This window comes from Lepidochelys kempii, chromosome 1 (assembly GCF_965140285.1).
Source record: "Lepidochelys kempii isolate rLepKem1 chromosome 1, rLepKem1.hap1, whole genome shotgun sequence".
In the NCBI taxonomy this organism is placed as follows: domain Eukaryota; kingdom Metazoa; phylum Chordata; order Testudines; family Cheloniidae; genus Lepidochelys; species Lepidochelys kempii.
In genome coordinates, this window is record NC_136380.1 from 292,132,672 (window position 1) to 292,152,869 (window position 20,198).

Consider the following 20,198-nt stretch of genomic DNA (forward strand, 5'->3'; position numbering starts at 1 on the left):
TTAGGTGGTTTAAATTCCACCTTCTTCTAACATCCTCTAGCTGGGAAATGGGCAAGGATGAAGCAAAGAGAAGGCATAAGCAACAGTTTCTTTAGGGGTGTTTGATGGGATGGCTGCCCCTCACTTGCAGAAAAGGGGTTAAAAGCAGCCCTATGGAGACTGTGCTGGAAACAGCCAATTAAAAAGGGGCTGAGAGGAGCAGCCAATCATGGCCTGCCTGACAGGCTCATATAAGAAGGGCTGCAGGGCAGAGCAGAGTTCAGTAACTGACAGGAGCTTGAAGGGAGAAGACCAAGCTCCTAGCAGGAAGGAGGAGTGCCAGCACCTGAGACAGAGCAGTGCAGTAAGCTGGGACCAGGGGATCTAGAGAGAGCTCCTGGCTGGCTATTAGAACCTGCAAACTGAGGCCCTAAGGTAAGGACAGAAGAGGGTGCTGGAGCTGCCTGGGAAGCGGCCCCAAGACAATGGACTGCAGTTGCCATTGAGGGAGTTGCTGGACAGAGATTGCAGGTCCCCTGAAAGGGGGGAGAACACAGAGTGTGGCACAGCAGGAGGACAGTGTCACTGAAGAGGATGCTACAGTCCTGGGAGTAGCGTGGATCCTGGAACAAAAGTGACAGTGGCAAGACACCATCAGAGGAGGGCGCCCAGACAAGCAGAGCTCATTTCCCTGACAGCCAGCAGGAGGTGCCAGAGTGGTAAGTTGCACCTGTCACAGGGTGGTTTAGTTCTCCTGTCCCTGATATCCTCTTGGAAGGGGATGGGGGGGAAGTCTCCGTAGGATGGAGTGATTATTCATTCATCTCTCCCTTGCAGCACCCAACTTTCTGTTCTCCACACTCCTCTTTAGTCTTTTCTCCCACATCTTCTTACACACATTTTCCCTCTGATGTTTTAATGCTTCCAACTGACTCACATTTTGAGAACAGAGAGCAGCCATCTTCACTGATAGTAGCATGGCTCATGTCCCATTGAAAAACTGCTGCCATCTTTATTTGAGCACCCTCATTTCCCCAGGGCTTTAGGGAAAGAGCTGTTTTCTTTACTGAGAGTAGCAAAGTTTCAGTCACATTAAAAGTAATGGGAGATGGCAGTCATTTTGAATAAGTTTGAATGTTGTATGACATCAGGAGATGACAACTCAGAACACTGCAGAACCAATTCCTTCTTTCTTCCTTCCTGCACATACATTAAATTTAGTTGCCTGAACACTTTTACCTGAGGGAATATTTTATTTTACTTTTACCGTTCTGATTTTGTTCTGGACCCAGGAAAAGCCAGCAGTACTTTCCATATCTGACTGTGTAAGTGTGTAAATCCTTACTTATGAGAAGGAATTCCATATATACTAGGCAAAAAACTAACTTGTTTTAAGACTGAGCTTGTTAAGATTATGGAGGGAATGGTACATTGAGCTTGCCTAGAATGGCACATGGCCCTTCCATGACTGCTATTAGCAAATATGTGCAACAGCTGGAGAGGGGACAGTAGAGGGGGAAGGTTCTGAGTTATTACAGAGAATTCTCTCTCAGATGTTTAGCTGGCAGGCCTTGCCCACGTGCTAAGGGTCTAACTGATGACCCTATTTGGGAATGGGAAGGAATTTTTCCCCAGGTCAGGTTGGTAGAGAGTCTGGGAGGGGGAGGGTCACCTTCCTCTGCAACATGAGACACAGGCCACTTGCTGGCTTGAATTAGAGTAAATGGTAGATTCTCTGTAACGTGAAGTCTTCAAAATAAAGATTTGAGGGCTTCCGTAACTCAACCAGAATTTATGGGTCCACTACAGGAATAGGTGGGAGAGGCTGTGTGCAGGTCAGACTAGGTGATCATGATGGTCCCTTCTGATCTTAAAGTTTGAGTCTATTCCATTTGAATAAGGATGGTTGTATTGTCCACAAACACAAAACAGTTCATGAACATGTAAATACTGAAAACTATACTGAAAGTGTTTACAGCTGTAACCATTAGTAAGTTGACATTTATAAGCACCTAACACATCATGGTGCAGAGTGCATGCATACACCCATGAGTGTAGATCTGTGAAAGGAATACTTGAACATATTCTTACCAGCAAACTGTAAAACTGCTTGATCAAAACAGAGACTACTCTCAGCAAGCGCATGCAGATAGGAAAATATGGTTTTTCCACTGGTGCAGGTGAGGATGATGTGCTGGAACCCTGTCTGAACTTGATATTTGGGGAGAATAGCTTTATCACAAGAGGGCAAACCCTCTCTTTAAGGAGGAAACTAAATTCTTGATGCTGTAAAGAAAAAAAAAATGTTAACAATGAGTTACATAAAATTAAAATAATCATCAATTCCAGGATTTAAAAGGAGACTTTCTTTAGTAGCTATCAGTACCTAAGCCTATAGCCATAACCATTTTTATTTAGGTAATCCAATAGTTGAGAAAATGGAAATTAAAACATTGGAGATGATGATGTTACATGGAAAGATGTCAGTTATTATTCTCTGTCCAATTCCTGATTAATTATTTGATTTTATAGAAAAAAATACATTCTTCATATTTAGAATGCATCTTAGTACTATGAACATATATGTGGCCTAATTCAGAAGTAATATAAATGTTGATGTAAGTTATGTGCTGAGGGAATGGAAAGGAGGCATGCAGGAAGGAAAACATGATAAAACACACTACATTCCTTTTCCCTGTGGTTGGTAAATTAAACTAATCTACCAATACATGACATATACCTTGCTTCTGAATTTGCCAAGTCTCTATTAAATGGATTACTGCAAGGTTATGATTGAGTGTTTCCATGCACCAAAGTCATGTAAATTAAAAAATAATGGTTCCTACAGTTTTGTGTAAGAGGGACCAAGTTAGGGTTGCTGTGGGAACAGTGATGCCACAATATATCTTCCATATTCTGAAAGAATAGCTTCAAAAGCATCAAACGATCATGCAGAAGGACAAAAAATGTCATTGCTTGGCACACACCTTGACAAAGGAAACTTAAGAAGAGATTTATGGTTTATAGAGAATTACACATTGCATGTACTTACATATAAACAATCACAAATATATATACATATACCCCCAAATGAACAAAATCAGAGATGTGTGCTCTACACAGAAAAAAGAAAAAGGACAACTGTATCTTTTAGGAAAGGATAAACAGAATGCCAATAAGCACAAACTAAAAATTGTAGCCACTTTCAAATAGTCAAAGTTTATCTTACTAAAACTCTGATGTAAAAGTGTGTTAATTTTCACTTTCAGAAGTTATATTTAATAGGAGAGAGAGGCCCAATGGAAAGGATGTTCTCATGAAAACGAAGGGCTCTTCTCCCCACCTCCTTATGAAATAACTTACTTGTAAAAACACTTGAGGAAAATCATTGAGGACTGACTCAAGAAGTTCAAGGCCAAATGTCCGGGTCATTTCTGTCATACCCACCAGCCAGTAAGGAGCATCAGCATTAACCAACTGGCAAAGATCCTGAGAAACAAATATCACATAAGTTCTCTTCCTTCTGAGTAATTAACTATTCTTTTCCAACCTGAAGTTAACTTTCCCCTTAAATATATAAATACATATGTACACATACTAAATACGGGACAAGATTAATATGATGTTAGGAACAAAAAAATACTGCATATAAATAAGTCTTTTGAAAGCAGGAGTAAACAAAACATCTTGATCAACAGGTTAGATAAATCAGCAAGCTTCTGACTGCTCTAACACACACTATAGACCATTTTCACTGTAAACTTCATAGTGTTATTGTAATTGGTAATGCAACATACTCTAGTTTTATCTGGCTTCTAGTATTTGGTTAAAACAAAAATTAAAAAAGCAAGCTCCTGAAATTAGTATGCTTATTGACATGGAGTCATTAGTATAAGCCAGTTCCACATCTTATTTTAAGCGTCTCCCAACATTCACCTTATCTTCAGTTTCCCATCACTTCTCCGGGAAAGAATACATAATTGTTGATAACCATACAAAAGGACGATATAACCATACAAAAGGAGGATTGAAAACTCTGGGCTCTAATAATAGGCATGATGTCCATACGATTTCTAACAAGGTGCACTTTTATCATAAAGACGACTTGCATGCGCAAAAATAGAATCCAAAAGGAAATGTTTAAAAATAAGCTATGTGTTAGTGTAATAGTCTCTTAATAGATCATTATCATATTTGTCTATCAAACTGAATTAAGAAAATATGATACTATATTGGTAAAATCCTGTTGGTCACACAAGTGCTTAATTACTATAATCTCCAACAATTTAGTTATGCAATGGAAAATTACCAAATATTTAACTTTTACTAATACAATATTCCTTAATATCTATTGGTAAACACATGACCCACATCTCTACTATAAAAAAAAATTAAAACGTCAGCTATGAAACGTCATCTGCTTTTCAGAAATAAAAAGCAACTGTTCAGAACTGCAGAGTTATTAAGCACAAATCCTAAAAAATATCTACCAATACCTGAAAAAGCATATACGCATCTTTAGCGCATGGTTTCAGAGTACTGACAGATCTTCTGTTACTGTTTCCTGGAACTGGTACTGGTTGTTCAATAACATCTGTGTAAAAAAAAAAAAAGTTTGAACAAAAGGATGTTCAAAAGCAAGTATCTATGCCTATAAGACAAATAGTTGCACAAACAGGTAATTGTTCCACTAAGAAGTTTCAAAAATAAAGGTCAGATTTTTATTCATTATTACTAATGAGTATTCCTTTAAAATAGGGGTTCCTTAGTCAATTACTTCATATTCACAAAATTTAGTTAAAGATATTTACTCTAAACGATCTAAGACTAAGTTATATAAATATACTTTTATTAATGATTACTTAAGATACTATTTTAACCTATTTTATTTCGGAACAACAAGATTAACAGGAACACTAGAGTAATTTTTTTTTCTATTACAGCCGTGCTAAGAGACCCATGGTAAGATTCTGTGCTGTGAAACACTGAACTCATGGCCCGAAGAAGGAAGAGACATGGTAACTTTAAGCCACCTTTGTGCTCACCCAATTCGGGGCCACTCCACAGCCTTCCAACATAATGTAGGGTTTTAGGGTTTTTCCTAAATTACAGCAGCCTGTTCCTAGCTACCTACGAGTCACTGAACTACTCAATCTCCACAGTTCTACCTGCTGTGGTCCTGCCACAACCTGGCCATCTTACCCCCAGCCTCCACCCAATGACTGCCTTGCAAACCCTAGCCTTAAGGCTGTTTTCTGTAGTCTCTGCATTGGGGAAATTCTGTCCTAGCTTTTAGAGCTTTACACCACTCTGGCCTGTTTATGCAATATAAAGGGACTGGAGAGGGCATGAGGATCTCATCATGAATCAGGATCAAGAATGCATTATATTAGATTCTGCGAAAACACAGGGGTAAAAGTGCATCCCACCCAACAAAAGTGAATGAGCTATGCCTACAATTTTTGCAGCATTTAGAAACTTTGTGTTCTTCAATATATTTATATATTTCAGAATCCTGGCAAGGTAACTATTTCTGTGTTTTTAAATACAGCTCTAGAAAACAGGTTAAAATACACATAAACAAAAGGAAAACATTTACCTTTGTATCGTTCGTCTTCAGAAACCACTCTCTCAAAAACGACAGTAACTACTTGTCGCACTGTAGCTGCAGCAGTGTTATTTGTGATATTATCTTTTGTGAAGTGAAGTCGAAAGCAAAGGACAATTGCCTGCCAAACAATTTCCAGTTAATACAATGTATTTTTTTTAGCTAGAACTAATAGTTAACCATAACATTTTTTCCTCTAATAATTTATCAAGAAGATACCTAGAGATGACTTTTTTATTCTTCTTTATATTTTATATATACACATAAAGCTGAACTAAAGTCTGATACAAAAAAGATTTCTAGATTGTGCTGTGAAAAATGTATTTTCATTGCTCCCATGGCCTCATGGAAATTAGACAGTAATAATTAAATTCTGATTTAGATGTGCCAATGAAGGCTAATAATTTTACAGGCAATTCAGATACAATAAGTGACCATGTAAAACATAATTTAACACTTATTCCATTAAAATAACTATGTTAAGAGGACATTAAGGTTATATGGTTAGTCACACACAGGTCAGGAAATGCCAAAGCTAAAGTAGTATACACAACCTTAACTCTGCCCCCTCTTGAATTAGGACATGGTCTAATTACATGATCACACATTCCTCTAAGGCAAGTAATTACTTCTCCCTATGGTTCGTATTTTAATGTTATAATCACACTATATGGTAACAAGTTGGTTCCTCTTCAAGGTGCTAATACCTCACACAGTAATGATAGTAATTCACAAGATGTTTCTCAAGAAATACACTGAGTTGCATTAATAGTACATATTTTAATAATCTTTTTACTATGTATTTTATATAGAATTTCTCATTGTATGACATAAGTTGTTTTCTCCTGAAATAATTCATTTTATAATTAAATGTACTAGTGTATGTTTTTGCATTGTGTTGCACTTCAACCACAGTAACATTGCAATATGTTGTGAGTTTCACAAATATATAAATACATTGTTCAGCTTTCTCTTTTTGTAATTGACTTATGGAGTCTGTTTACATGGCACACACAGATTAATACACAGTACCATAAGATACCATACATATATAAGTTTCCAGCAACTACTACCTGATACTATTTATTTTTTTAATTAGACAGCACTAATGGTAATGCCTATAGTTAAGGCTGCCTAACATTTTCCTTCATGAAATCAGTGTTTTAATTACTTGTAACTTCCAAAACTTCAACTTTTAGACTGAAATTTTCCAAGCTGTGTCTACACCTTAGGCTGAATTTTTTTTGCTGGGAACATTTTAGCAAAAACAGTTCAGTCACTTCTCAGAATTAGGTTAAGGAAAAATACATTGCTCTGTAGAGACTTGTTAAGAATTTGGCAGGTATATTCTGTCTGTATTGAGCATGCTCCAGCCAAAGGCCGAGCAAGCCCTTCCCTGCGATTGCTCTTTTTAACTACTAGGGGTTGCTGCGGTGCCACATAATGAAACAAAGGAAGGAGACTTTCTTGCAGCTGCTCGCATGCTTCTGCTGCTGGCACCAAAAAGGAGGAGGAAACTACTTGTCTGGAATGAAAAGGGTGAGGAGATGGGGGATGCAGAGAGGCTGGTGAGAGAAGAGAGAAATGAAGAAACAGGATCTAGGCAGGATGAAGTGTGAGGAATAAAGACAGACAGACAGCAGGATGAGGAGGGGTGGATGGGGCAGAAAAAGGCTACTGGAATACATGTTAGCAGCAGAGGAGACAGATGTGTTAGACAGGGAAAGAAACATCAGTAACTACTACATAATGCTCCCTCCCAGAACCTGGAATAGAACCCTGGGTTCCTGTGCTACCTAGAAAACAGCATGAAATCCAATGGCAAAGTGCCTTCCCTGCCCTCAACCACCCACCCCATTTATTGTCTCATCCACAAAAGAGAAAAGCCAGCTACTGCTATCAGTTACTCCACTCTATTAGCTCTAGTGATACAGGTCTGTGCATCTAAAGATTCCAATCCTGCCAGTGAACCATGTGGATGGTCAGTATTTCTCCACATGCTAGAAGTTCTGTTTTTTTTCAGTTTGTATGAATCCACACATGCTTCTTTTTTGTTTGTTTGTTTGTTTGCTGATATTTAAGACTAGGAAATTACACAATAAGACTTAAACTTGTGAAGTCAAGCACTCGAACGTTAATAAATGTTGCCCACACAACCTTAATTCGGGTCCTTTGTGCATATACATTGCTGAGATAGTATACAGTTATTTAATAAGAGACTTTTTTCTACTGGACCCTGCCTCACTCAATGCACAGGATGGAGGATGTTCATTATTCAACACGTGGCATAGTATATTTACTGCATACCATCCAAATTCTATACGGAGTAGAGAATTCCTAATTTCCTCAGACTTTTCTGTGGCGCCCACCACAATATCATCTCACTGCTTCACAAACTTTAATGAACTTCTCTTCACAATACTCTTAAGAGGTAGGGAAATATCCTTATTCTATAAATAAGTAATAGGCACAGAGAGATTAAAGCCAAAAATATCAACAATGTCCACTAATTTTCAGTGGCAGTGACCAGGACAGAATTCAGTTTTCCAGGTTGGCATTCAACTGCCCATACTTCCAGACCATCCTTTCTTTTCCCACAATCACCTGCTTGATTTAACTACTCGTCTTCCAAATTCAGCAACAAACGAGGTACAGGTTATACAGAAACAGCTTCATGAACTACACAACCTTAATTCTCTGAGCACCATCCATCCCGTACACTGAACGAGGTTGGAGTCCCACAGAAAGCATAGTAGGTGATTATATACAGTAACTCCTCACTTAACAATGTCCCGGTTAATGTTGTTTAATTGCTGAAAAATGAGAGAACATGCTCGTTTAAAGTTGTGCAATGTTCCCTTATAACATTGTTTGGCAGCCGTCTGCTTTGTCCACTGATTGCAGAAAGAGCAACTCATTGGAGCTAGCTGGTGGGGGCTTGGAACCAGGGTGGACCAGAAGGCCCCCTATCAGCTCCCCTAAGCTTCCTGTGCGGTAGCAGCCCAGCAGGCTATCAATTGCCAAGCAGTTCAGCTGTTCCTTCCCCCACTGCCATGTGCTGCTCCTGTCCTCTGCCTTGGAGCTGCTCCCGGGAGCCTTCTGCTTGCTGTGCGTTGGGGGTGGGGGGGGGGGGAGAAGAGGGGTGCTAATGTCAGGGCATCCCTCTCCCCACATATGCTTTCCTTTCACTTAAGGATGGCTGAACCATTTATGTTCATAGATATAAAAATATCCCCTTCCAGTAGAGACCAAGCACAAAAAATGTCAACCGGGAATGTTAGTCCGATAAATCTGAGAGGCTGAAAACAGTAGGTTATAACAGAAAATACTGTGTAGTAACTACTGCATACAGATTTCAGAGTAACAGCCGTGTTAGTCTGTATTCGCAAAAAGAAAAGGAGTACTTGTGGCACCTTAGAGACTAACCAATTTATTTGAGCATAAGCGTTTGTGAGCTACAGCATCTGATGAAGTGAGCTGTAGCTCACGAAAGCTTATGCTCAAATAAATTGGTTAGTCTCTAAGGTGCCAGAAGTACTCCTTTTCTTTTTACTGCATACAGAGATGACTAGTGCCTGCAGATAGTAAGGGGGCACAATTTAAATGTTTTCTTCCCCAACAGCTTAAGTCACGGCCCCTTACAACCCCCCTCCACCCTCAGCAGCCTCTCCCCGCAGCTCCTAGATGTTCGCTGCTGCCGCCTTGCCCAGTGGCCACAGCTCCCAGCTTGCCAGCTCCAGCAGCTGAGGTATGATTTTGGGGGGCGGCAGCCACACTATATGATAAGCAGGGCCAGCAAACCCTGGCAAAAATCTGGGGGGAGACACGTGAACCAACTTGCCTCCCCATGCATTGCCTATGACTGCATGTAGCTTTTTCTTGTTAAATTCACACAGCAGTTTAGTTTCAGTTTGTGGAAAATACAGAATGCCTAACTATTGTGTTCCTGATGCAGCATCTAACAATCTCTTCTCTTAAGGGATTTCTGTTTCCCTACTAATGACGCGGCTCTGGTCAAAACATTATCTCTGACTGACAAAATTATACAAGGATAAAGCCCATTTTGTAAAAACAGGAGAACTTCTGAGATTGTATCTCAGCTTCCACAAGGAAAGACAAGGATGCGAGAGTTAGACATCAGAAAAGGAACTCCTAAGGCCTGCTATCTTTTGTGTTTCTTACTCCTTCAGCAGAGAATGAAAAAACTACAAACGCAATAGCAGAGAAAGGAATAACTAAGTAACATTAGACATACTGATGTTAAGTGAGGCAAGAGTGGCATGCCCCACAAAAAGAGTTATTAGTAAAGTCCCCCCAAAGGCTGGCTCAGAAATATTTGTCTTGTTAAGACTAGGAGAGTGATTCAATATAATGTATTCCTGCAGGGACTGCTATGCTGTTGCATTCAATGTCAACCAAAAAAATAAAATCCATATATTTAGTGAAGATGCTAAGGGCACACATTAGCTCCAACAGTAGTCATACAACTGCTTCTGAACTACACTGTATGTGACTGTTTTAGGGGAATATGGATTCATGCCAGATTTCTACTGTTCTTGATGAAAACAACATGACATTTTGTAGTGTTAAAAAAAAAAAAGGCAAGAGGCCCAACTATTTAAAGTAGAGATTATTTGTGAAACTTCGGAATTAGCTTAAAGGCGACCAGATTTGCTGTTCTTTAGGACACAGATTAGGGTATAAAGTACCAAGAATAAAACTATCTGAAAGGTTTCTGTTCGAACAACTTTATTGTCACTTTCAATAATGGCTTCTTTACCTCTCAACATAGGTTACCATTTTTTTAAAATGTATGTCTGGAAAAAATGAAATAACAAAAGAGTGCTGAAGGTCTTTGAAGTAACTTTGGTGAAGTTATTACCTAAAGAATGGAAAATAACATAAAAAGTAGTATTTATAAACTATTTGAATGGCCTTGATCACCCTGGCTCTGTGCCAATATCTGTCACTTGTATTGCAGAAATGAAATGAAAGGATGAGTTTGTGTTATATTTAAATAACCTCCTAAAACTGACCAAACAATGATCTTTGTTATCTGGGGTAGGCTAACTAAACCCTTCTGCACATAAGCAGGAAGCCTTTAAATCATCACCTGGGAAATTAACTTGTTAGAGGCAGCCAGAGTATAGTTTATTATATTTTCAAGCTACAAGTCATGAGCCATCTGATATTGATATCTGGGAGTTTACACATCTTTTTCCATAGGAAACCAATTGTTCCAATATAAAATTCTTATATGAATTGTTTAATCTTTCACAAGATGGAAAGACTATATGTTGCTATAGATTATCATATTAACAATTACTTACTAGAAAGAAGGTTAAATATATTAACTCTAAAGTTAAAAAGCACTGAATGAGATCACCTTTTGAATTGCTTACAAGGAAAACCTTCAACAAGGGATTGTCAAAGAAATCAATAATAGCATAAAAAACACTCAACTTCAAATCTTATTAATTAAAATAAATTAAAAATAGCTTCAGATCTTCTATTTTCCCAAGTCACCATGCCAATATTGAAACTGCTCCTCAAAAGGACTTGAATAGGTGGGCTGGCTTATTAGTATAGGACTAGCCATCTAGTCAGTCAGGTAAAGATGGCAGTTCCTTTAGTGATTTTGCTCTTCCCCGGCTCTTGGGCGAGTCCCAGAATATCAAACCAACACACGTCCCAAAACTACATCCCTGGGTTTGTTGTTAACATTAACAATTTGAATAGCCAAGTCCAAGAAAGTACCTACTACCTAGCCCCCCAGATGCCGAATTACTCTCTGCCCTGTTCTTTACACCATTTATCCAATTTCCAGTTGCCTTAGTGGACTAACCTGCCACAGCTGCTGCAATCAATAGAAGCCCTTGATAACACTACTTTGTTCCCTCCTGTGTACATTTTAGACTGTAATCATCCAAACAAAAAATAAACGTTAAGGGAATAGGGAAAAAGAAAGCACCTCCCACAAAAATTACCCAGGCAACCTTTAAGGCACTCAGAATGTAGTCACTGTCTACACACAAAGTGCTTTCAAATGCACAATGTACATTGATAAAATAATGAAAAATGTTTCTCTAATCTTTCAGTTACAGTAATCTTAGATATTATATGTAATAGACAAATACATTGTGCAGAAACATGGTTTTAAAATTCTTTCCAATTTGGATATTGAAGACTGAATCTGAGAAACCAATTCTGTAAAACTGGGGAAAAAAGACAAAGAATGAAGTCCTTTTGTTCAAATTCACAGCATTTGAAAAGGATTCTAATAATTTTGACGCCCCAGAAAAATCTGACAGTGGCTAGATTAACATATGCTCTGCCTTCAGAGCATAGTGAGGAGATGACAATTCAGAATGCTTTTTATAATACTATTTAGATGGAAAATGAAGAAAAAAACCTGTAAGGGGAATTTTGGTATACAGAATTCCTCAATCCAAATTTTGCGAGGACATGGATCAATAGACCTATTCTTGCAAAAAGTACCATGAAATTAAGATACAAGTGGATCAAGACCCTCATTTTTGTGTCTCAGTTGAAAGGTGGCATCAACACAGTGCATCTTTAAGTTATATTGTAATGTTATTTCAGTTCTAACTCAAACAAAAATGTGCCACCAACACAAGGGCTATTTAGGAAATAGGTTTTTTTGGGATGCCTCCTTTAAAATACTAGTCAAGATAAACTCTTGGTGCATTGGCTGTGATTTCAGAGCTCAAGGTGTTGTGGGGTCTAGATTTCTCTGCCCTGAAAACATCCACACGTGCACAAGACTACTGGATTTAAAGCACTAGGTTATTATTCATGGGAATAGTCCTTTTTTAAAAACCACTTCTGGGTCTTATAGTGAGGAATTTCTTATTCTGGAGAAACAGCAAAAACAGATAAAAAAAGGAAGCTAAAATAAAACCAGTAAAGGTCCAGATGCAGAGGAAGAAGGAAAGACTAAAACAGCAGAAACCAGATTTTTTTTCGTTCATCCACTGCATTGTACCAAGGGATCAGCAAAAAACAAAACAACACACCAACCCTTTCATGTTGTAGGTAAAATCTTCTGGCCGAAGTCACCCGTCATGATAAATATGCTAAACAGTATTTTGTTAAGAAAATATTCGAATACTAAAACTTAGACGCTAAGAAACAAAATTCTTATTCTAAATACCAATATTAAACTTTTTTCATGAGTGCTTGCGTATGTGGCAAAAAGCCAGAACTTGATCCACTAGTAGTTTTACATAGTCTACCCTTCCTCCAAGTCTAGAGTGGTATTTAAAATGTCCTCACTGCCTTAGGCATCAACAATATCTGTTAATACTAGCTTTGTGTAAATTAGTTTTGCAGGAGACTTAAGCCTTTCCAGTGATTGCTACATGAGCTACCTTTGCTGTCTTACAGATACTTGCCACTGCAAGGTTAGCCCCTACTAAAAGACAGTAAACCAATGAAATAATAATGCCAAAACCTCTTTGCTAATGGCTATAGACAAGTTTGTCTCCCGCAGGTCAATCAACATAGACACTAGCTTGCTTACTACTTTTCAGATTCTCAAGCTTCACCAATTCCAAGGCTTGACTTGCAGTGAGAAACCAGTAGCTAAAACTTGAACAAAAGCAAAAAACAGCTGATATGGAAGGAGAAGCTACTGAAAGAGAACACCCGTGTTTTGAACATGAACAAAGAACGGCATATATTCGATTGCAGGAACTAGAAGCTAAGGCAAAAGTGGACAGACTTAAGCTCCAGCTCAAGAGAATAAAGGAACAACAGGAACTGATTCATCCTGAAAAGCCAGCTTCTCTCAACAGCAAAGATGGGGACAGAATCTATCCAGTTTTAACAATGTTGGTATGTTGTTTGACTCTAAGGGTACATCTTCACTACCCGCTGGATTGGCATAGTGATCGATCTATCAGGGATTGATTTATCACGTCTCAACGAGACGCAATAAATCGATCCCTGAATCGATCCCTGAATAGGAAGAGTAAGCGGAGTCGACAGGTTTCGCTGAGGTCTGAGTGAGTCAGTAAACTGCACCAGCGACCCTTTAAGCGTCCAAATGCACTCTCTACCACCATTCTGCACTTGCTCAGCCTATAGCTGAAAGGCTCCTTACTACTGTCCAGGGTGCCTGTGTACAGCTTCATGAGCCAGGGCATTAAGGGGTAGGCTGGGTCCCCAAGGATAACTATAGGCATTTCAACATCCCCAACAGTTATTTTCTGGTCTGGGAAGTAAATCCCTTCCTGCAGCCGTTTAAACAGACCAGAGTTCCTGAAGACATGAGCATCATGAACCTTTCCCGGCCAACCCACGTTGATGCTGCTGAAAAGTCCCTTGTGATCCACCAGTGTTTGCAGCACCACTGAAAAGTACCCCTTGAATACCCAGTACTGGCTGCCCTGGTGGTCCGGTCCCAAGATAGGGATATGCGTTCCGTCTATAGTCCCACCACAGTTAGGGAATCCCATTGCAGCAAAGCCATCTAGTATGACCTGCACAGTTCCCAGAGTCACTACCTTTGACAGCAGCAGCTCAATGATTACATTGGCTACTTGCATCACAGCAACCCCCACAGTAGATTTTGCCCACTCCAAACTGATTACCGACTGACCGGTAGTTGTCTGGCATTGCAAACTTCCACAGGGGTATTGCCACTCGCTTCTCAACTGTGAGGGCTGCTCTCCTCTTGGTATTCTTGTGCTTCAGGGCAGGGGAAAGCAAGTCATAAAGTTCTATGAAAGTGCACTTACGCCACTGGGAATCATCCCAAACCTGCAACACTATGCAGTCCCACCACTCTGTGGTTGTTTCCCGGGCCCGGAATTGGCATTCCATGGCATGAGCCTGCCCCATTAACACCTTGATCTGCAAATTGCCAGTGACCACGGTTTTAGCGAAACCTGTGTCCATGTCCTCATCACTCTTGTCACCACGCTGACGTTGCCTCTTCGCCTTGTTTTTCAGGTTCTGCATACACTGCACGATAATGCGTTTACAATGGTCATAACTGCTGCGGTGAGCTGAACGGGCTCCATACGTGCCATGCTACGGCGTCTGCTTGGGCAATCCAGGGAAAAGGGCGCAAAATGATTGTCTGTTGTTGCTTTCACGGAGGGAGGGTTGACTGACCACATTTACCCATAACCACCCGTGACAAATTTTTGGCCCCATCAGGCATTGGAAGCTCAGCAATGGGGCCAAATTCCAATGGGCTGCAGGGATAGCTACCCACAGTGCACCGCTCGGAATGTCGACGCTTGCCACGGTACTGTGGATGCACACCGCCGAATTAATGTGCTTAGTGTGGACGCATGCACTCGACTTTATACAATCTGTTCTCAAAAATCGACTTCTGTAAAATCGGAGTAATTTCATAGTGTAGACATACCCTAACATCACTCTTATTAAAGCAGATCCTGTCAGAGGAAGATTACTTCACAAATAAGAGCGTGAATATTGTAATCCTGTATGAGTTTACTGTAAGTGTGCCTTTAGCCAGAATCCATCTTGAATGGAATAGTGTTAAACATGAAGTTATAGCTGTTGTAAGGAAGTTACTGCTTAAGGATCTTTTGATTGGGGATGATATTAAAACTTTGTTCAGTCAAGTTGATGACATAAACCAGTCACAGGAAAAATATAATCCTGAACCTGTGTCTATTAGGGGCAAGGATTTGCCCATGGAGGGTTTCTCCAAATGTTTGTCTGAGGAAGATGGCTGTTTGTCTGTGCAAAGAAGCAGTGCATATGTGGAAAAAATTCTTAACTGTTTATCTGGTACCTCAGAAGTGATTCTGGCGTTAGATAAGGCTCAGGAAGATATTTCTCTAGAGAAAATTAAAAATTGGTGTTCAGGTTAAAGCCCTAACTGAGGAAGGTGAGTGATAAATTGTTGGCTAGTGAAGTTTGGGAAAGTAAGCCTGACTCAGGTAAAATTGACATGCTTAAAGTAGCTCCATATAATAAGACACTATTTGTGGAAAAACATCAGTTTATCCGTTAAGGGAGGGAAAGGCAAAGAAAGTTTAGATGAGCACAGACAACTTTCTGAGCTGATGGCTTTGTCTAATCAGCAGTTTAGGAAGGCAAGGTGAGTGAAACATGAGTATCCCTATACCTTAACTGTTACCAGTGTGGAGAATTGTGACAGTGAAGGAAATGTTCCTCTGTCTGTTAGGGTAACGACTTGCCTATGAAGGGAGCTCCCCAATATCCAAGCAATTGTCTGTGAACTGCTATGTGTGCTGGGACAAAAGAAAGGATATCCCAAGCTGTTTGTCAAAGGGGAATGTTTCTCCAGCTCTTTTCTATCTGTGTCTGTTGCTAGTGTATTGCTGGGTAAAGATTGTCTGATCAGAATGATATCATAGCTAGGGCACAAGAAAAGCACAAAAGTGATTGGACTATGTTACCCACTGACAGTGTGGAAACTTAAAACAAGGAAGAGAATGCTTCTAGTCTTGTGACTATGAAGTCTAGCAGTTTACCTGAAAGGGGGTTTTGTGAAAATCCTCCTGATGGGACAGAAGTGTTTCTGGATTTAAGTGAAACCCAGAAAGAGTCTGTTGTTGCTCAGGAAAATGTTCCTTTCGAGCAAGCCCTAGGTGAAAAGGGAAAGAACAGAATTTCTGTAAAAAATGGGTTGTTGCTTAGAAAGATTCCTGAGGAGGAAAATCTTCAGGGTAGTTTTTGGAAGCAGTTTGCTGCAACTGACAGGTGTGGAAGTGATTTGATTGAGTTAACTCTGGGTGAATCACTGTATAGAAAAAGCAACAGTTTGTTTGGGAGACTTGTTCCAGTTCCTAACTACCAGAGTCTTTCACAGGTTTATAGATCCACTGACTTTGTTTTACAAAGATGCAGTGTGAATAGCTTTGAGAAGGTTTTAGAGGAATGAACATTGTTAGGGACTTTAAACAGCCCTATAAGCTTAACCAGCTAGTTGGGGAGACAGTGTTGTTATAACATTAATGTCTCCATGTTGATTCTTTAAGTAAGCAGTTTGACTCAGCTACTGAGGAAAGATGAGGTTACTGGGTTACACGGATGCAGGGGAGAGCAGGCAAACTCTCATCTCTAGATATTTTGGATATGATTTGTAGTCTCTTAGTGGACATGACATCTGATTCTATGTGGAAGCAGAGGCTGGTAATGGAAGGACAAAAGAACCTGGAGTCTAACATGCTAGTGAAAATGGATGGTATCTCTTTAGGACAGCAAGCTCTCTATGATGGGGGGAGAGGGGTTGCTTCAAGACCAGAAGAGGGGGTTCAGGAAAGATTTCTTTCAGGATGTGGTCCCCATCAAGAATGGGTTGTAACTGTTTAATGATAGCCCGTATGGGTTCTGGTGGGGTAGGTGACAGCTAGGTGTGTGTGGATGGACGGTTATTTCCCATATTGAAAAAGGCTCTTGTGACACATGGCTAGAAAGGGATAAACATCCTGCAAAATAAATAACCCAGCCAGACAATGGATTCTGTTACACAAGAGTTCAGATTTTGACTCTACTGGACAGGGAGGAAGAGAAGGATTAGACCTTGCAAATAAAAGCCACAGGTTAACCCTAAAATACCAAAACACCAAGGAAGTGGTTAAACTGAAAGCCTATGCTAACGAAGATGAGGACCTTGCTAACGACCAGGATCCACCACCTCAAAGTGGTGCCAGACTGTCAGACCAACAGATGCAAAATGTGCAGACATATCTCAACTGTGATCATAGTACAGGATTGGAAGGGTCCTCAGTAGGTCATCTAGTCCAATCCCCAGGACTCAGGACAGGATTAAGTAATAACTAAACAATTGCTGACAAGTGTTTGTCTAATCTGTTCTTAATAAATCTACAATGAGGGAGATTACACAACCACCCTAGGCAATTTGTTCCAGTGCTTAACTATCCTGACAACCTAAATGCAACTTAAATCACCATTGCTTCTTGTCCTACCCTCAGACGTAAAGGAGAAGAATTTTTCACCCCCCTCCTTGTACTTTTATGTACTTAAACTATTTTGTCCCCCCTCAATCTTTTCTTCTCCAGACTAAACAAACCCAATTTTTTTTCAAACTTCCCTCATAAGTAATATTTTCTAGACCAATGGTTCTGAAACTTTTTCGAGGACCAATTGAAAATAGCTGAGGGTCTTGGTGGACCACTTAATGATCTTTCCAAATGTTGTTTGTCCCATTAGCTAACTATTGTAAAGCACTTTGGATAAAAGCGCTATATAAAAAAACCCAAAACTTAATTATTAACTTTTTTTGTTCTACAAATAAAAGCACACAACTCATATTTTAATATCAGTAGTCTTACCTTTCTAATGTGATGGATGTGCCCTCTCTCCCCCAAGTTGGGGCTGGGAAGGAGGGAGGTCTCTCCCCCACCACAGCAGCCACAGCGCTGAGGCTGGGAAGGACGGCTGTCTCTCCCCGGCAGCTGCAGCCCTGCAGCTGGGGAAAGTCACCTTTCTCTGGCTGCCGCAGCTCTGCATATCCCAAATCATCTCCCCCCGTCCCGCTTCTGACTATTCCTGCCTAAGTGGAATACTTCGCATTTGTCCTTACTGAATTTCATCCTGTTTACTTCAGACCACTTCTCCAGTTTGTCCAGATCATTTTGAATTTAAATCCTATCCTCCAAAGCACTTACAACCTCTCTTAGATTGGTATCATCCACAAACTTTAAGTGTACTCTCTCTGCTATTATCCAAATCATTTATGAAGATATTGAACAAAACCGGACCCAGGACTGATCCCTGAGAGACCGCACTCAATATGCCCTTCTAGCTTGACTGTGACCCACTGACAACTACTCTCTGGGAGTGGTTTTCTAGCTTAGTTGTACATCCACCTTAGAGTAGCTCCATCTAGACTATATTTCCCTAGTTTATGGGACCGTATCAAAACCATACTAAAGTCAAAATGTACCACATATACCACTTCCCCCCCTTATTCACAAGGCTTGTTACCCTGTCAAGGAAAGATATTACATTGGTTTGACATGATGTTTTGGACAAATCCATGTTGACTATTACTTATCACCTTATTATCTTTTAGGTGTTTGCAACTTGCTTATTTGTTCCATTATCTCTCCGGGTATTGCAGTTAAGCTGACTTGTCTGTAATTCCCCAGGTTGTCCTTATTTCCCTTTTTTATAAATTGGCACTATATTTGCCCTCTTTCAGTCCTCTGGAATCACTCCTGTCTTCTATGAGTTTTCAAAGATAAATGCTAATGGCTCAGATATCTCCTCAGTCAGCTCCCTGAGTGTTCTACGTACTTCATCAAGCCATGCCAACTTGAAAACATCTAACTTGTCTAAGTAATTTTTAACTTGATCTTTCACTATTTTAGCCTTAAATACTACCTCATTTCCACAGGTAGTCACTCTCTTAGATGTGCTATCACTACTAACCTTTTCGGTGAAAACTAAACAAAAAAGTCATTTAGCATTTCTACTATTTCCACATTTTCCGTTATTGTCTTTTCTGCCCTCATTGAGTAATGGGCCTACCCTGTCCTTGGTCTTCCTCGTGCTTCTAATGTATTTGTGTTCTTGTTACCCTTCATGTCTCTAGTTAGTTTAATCTTATTTTGTGCATTGGCCTTTCTAATTTTGTCCCTACATACTTGTGCTTTTTTAAAATATTCATCCTTTGTAATTTGACCTAGTTTCCACTTTTTGTAGGACTCTTTTTTGAGTTTCAGATCACTGAAGATCTTCTGGTTAAACCAGGTTGGTCTCTTGCCACATTTCCTATCTTTCTTAAGCAGCGAGATAGTTTGCTCTTATGCCCTTAATAATGTCTCTTTGAAAAAATGCCAACTCTCTCAAACTGTTTTTTCACTTAGACTTGCATCCCATGGGATCTTACCTACCAACTCCCTGAGTTTACTAAAGTCTGCCTTCTTGAAATCCATTATCTTTATTCTGCTGTTTTCCCTCCTACCGTTCCTTAGAATCATGAACTCTATCATTTCATGGTCACTTTCATCTAACGCTGCTTTCCACTTTTAAATGCTCAACCAGTTCCTCCCTATTTGTCAAAAATCAAATCTAGAACAGCCTCTCCTCTAGTGGTTATCTCCAATGCTTCCCAAGAATTGGTTGGATAATCTGTGCCCTGCTGTATTATTTTCCCAATAGATATCTGGGTAGTTGAAGTCCCCCATCACCACAGAGTCCTGTGTTTTGGATGATTCTGTTAGTTGTTTAAAAAAAATAAGCCTCATCTACCTCTTCTTCCTGGTTATCTGATCTACAGTAGACTCCTACACCATGACATCATCCTTGTCTTTTACCCCTTTTATCCAGAGATTTTCAACAAGTCTGTCTCCTATTTCCATCTGAACCTCAGTGCAAGTGTATTTATCTTTGATTCTTCCCTTTTTTGTCCTTCCTGACTTTCTTCTCTGCAAAATCTCTTCGGCAGATTTTCTGCATCATGCAAGAGCTTTGAGTTGACAATCAGTTTCAAGAAGACTGTGATCATATACCAAAGGGTGGAAGAACCAGTGCCTGACATTACTCTGGAACGTAAATCTCTTTGCATAGTTGACAGCTTTTGCTACTTGGGTTCTATGATCAGCAGGAATCTTGA

At 39.8% G+C, this 20,198-nt stretch overlaps 1 protein-coding gene across 11 annotated transcripts in view; it reads right to left on the reverse strand.

The window, feature by feature from the left end:
- Positions 1-20,198, reverse strand: part of MON2 (MON2 regulator of endosome-to-Golgi trafficking) — a 157,517-nt gene that overhangs the window by 110,272 nt on the left and 27,047 nt on the right. For 10 of the 11 annotated variants that reach the window (XM_073327927.2, XM_073327918.2, XM_073327920.2 and 7 more), the window contains 4 exons: positions 5,579-5,708; positions 4,476-4,573; positions 3,343-3,468; positions 2,071-2,265 (listed from right to left, as the gene is read on the reverse strand). In XM_073327927.2, coding sequence (XP_073184028.1) covers positions 2,071-2,265; positions 3,343-3,468; positions 4,476-4,573; positions 5,579-5,708 — 549 coding nt within the window. The remainder of the gene's footprint in view (positions 1-2,070; positions 2,266-3,342; positions 3,469-4,475; positions 4,574-5,578; positions 5,709-20,198) is intronic. The other variant, XM_073327923.2, reaches the window with a different exon arrangement.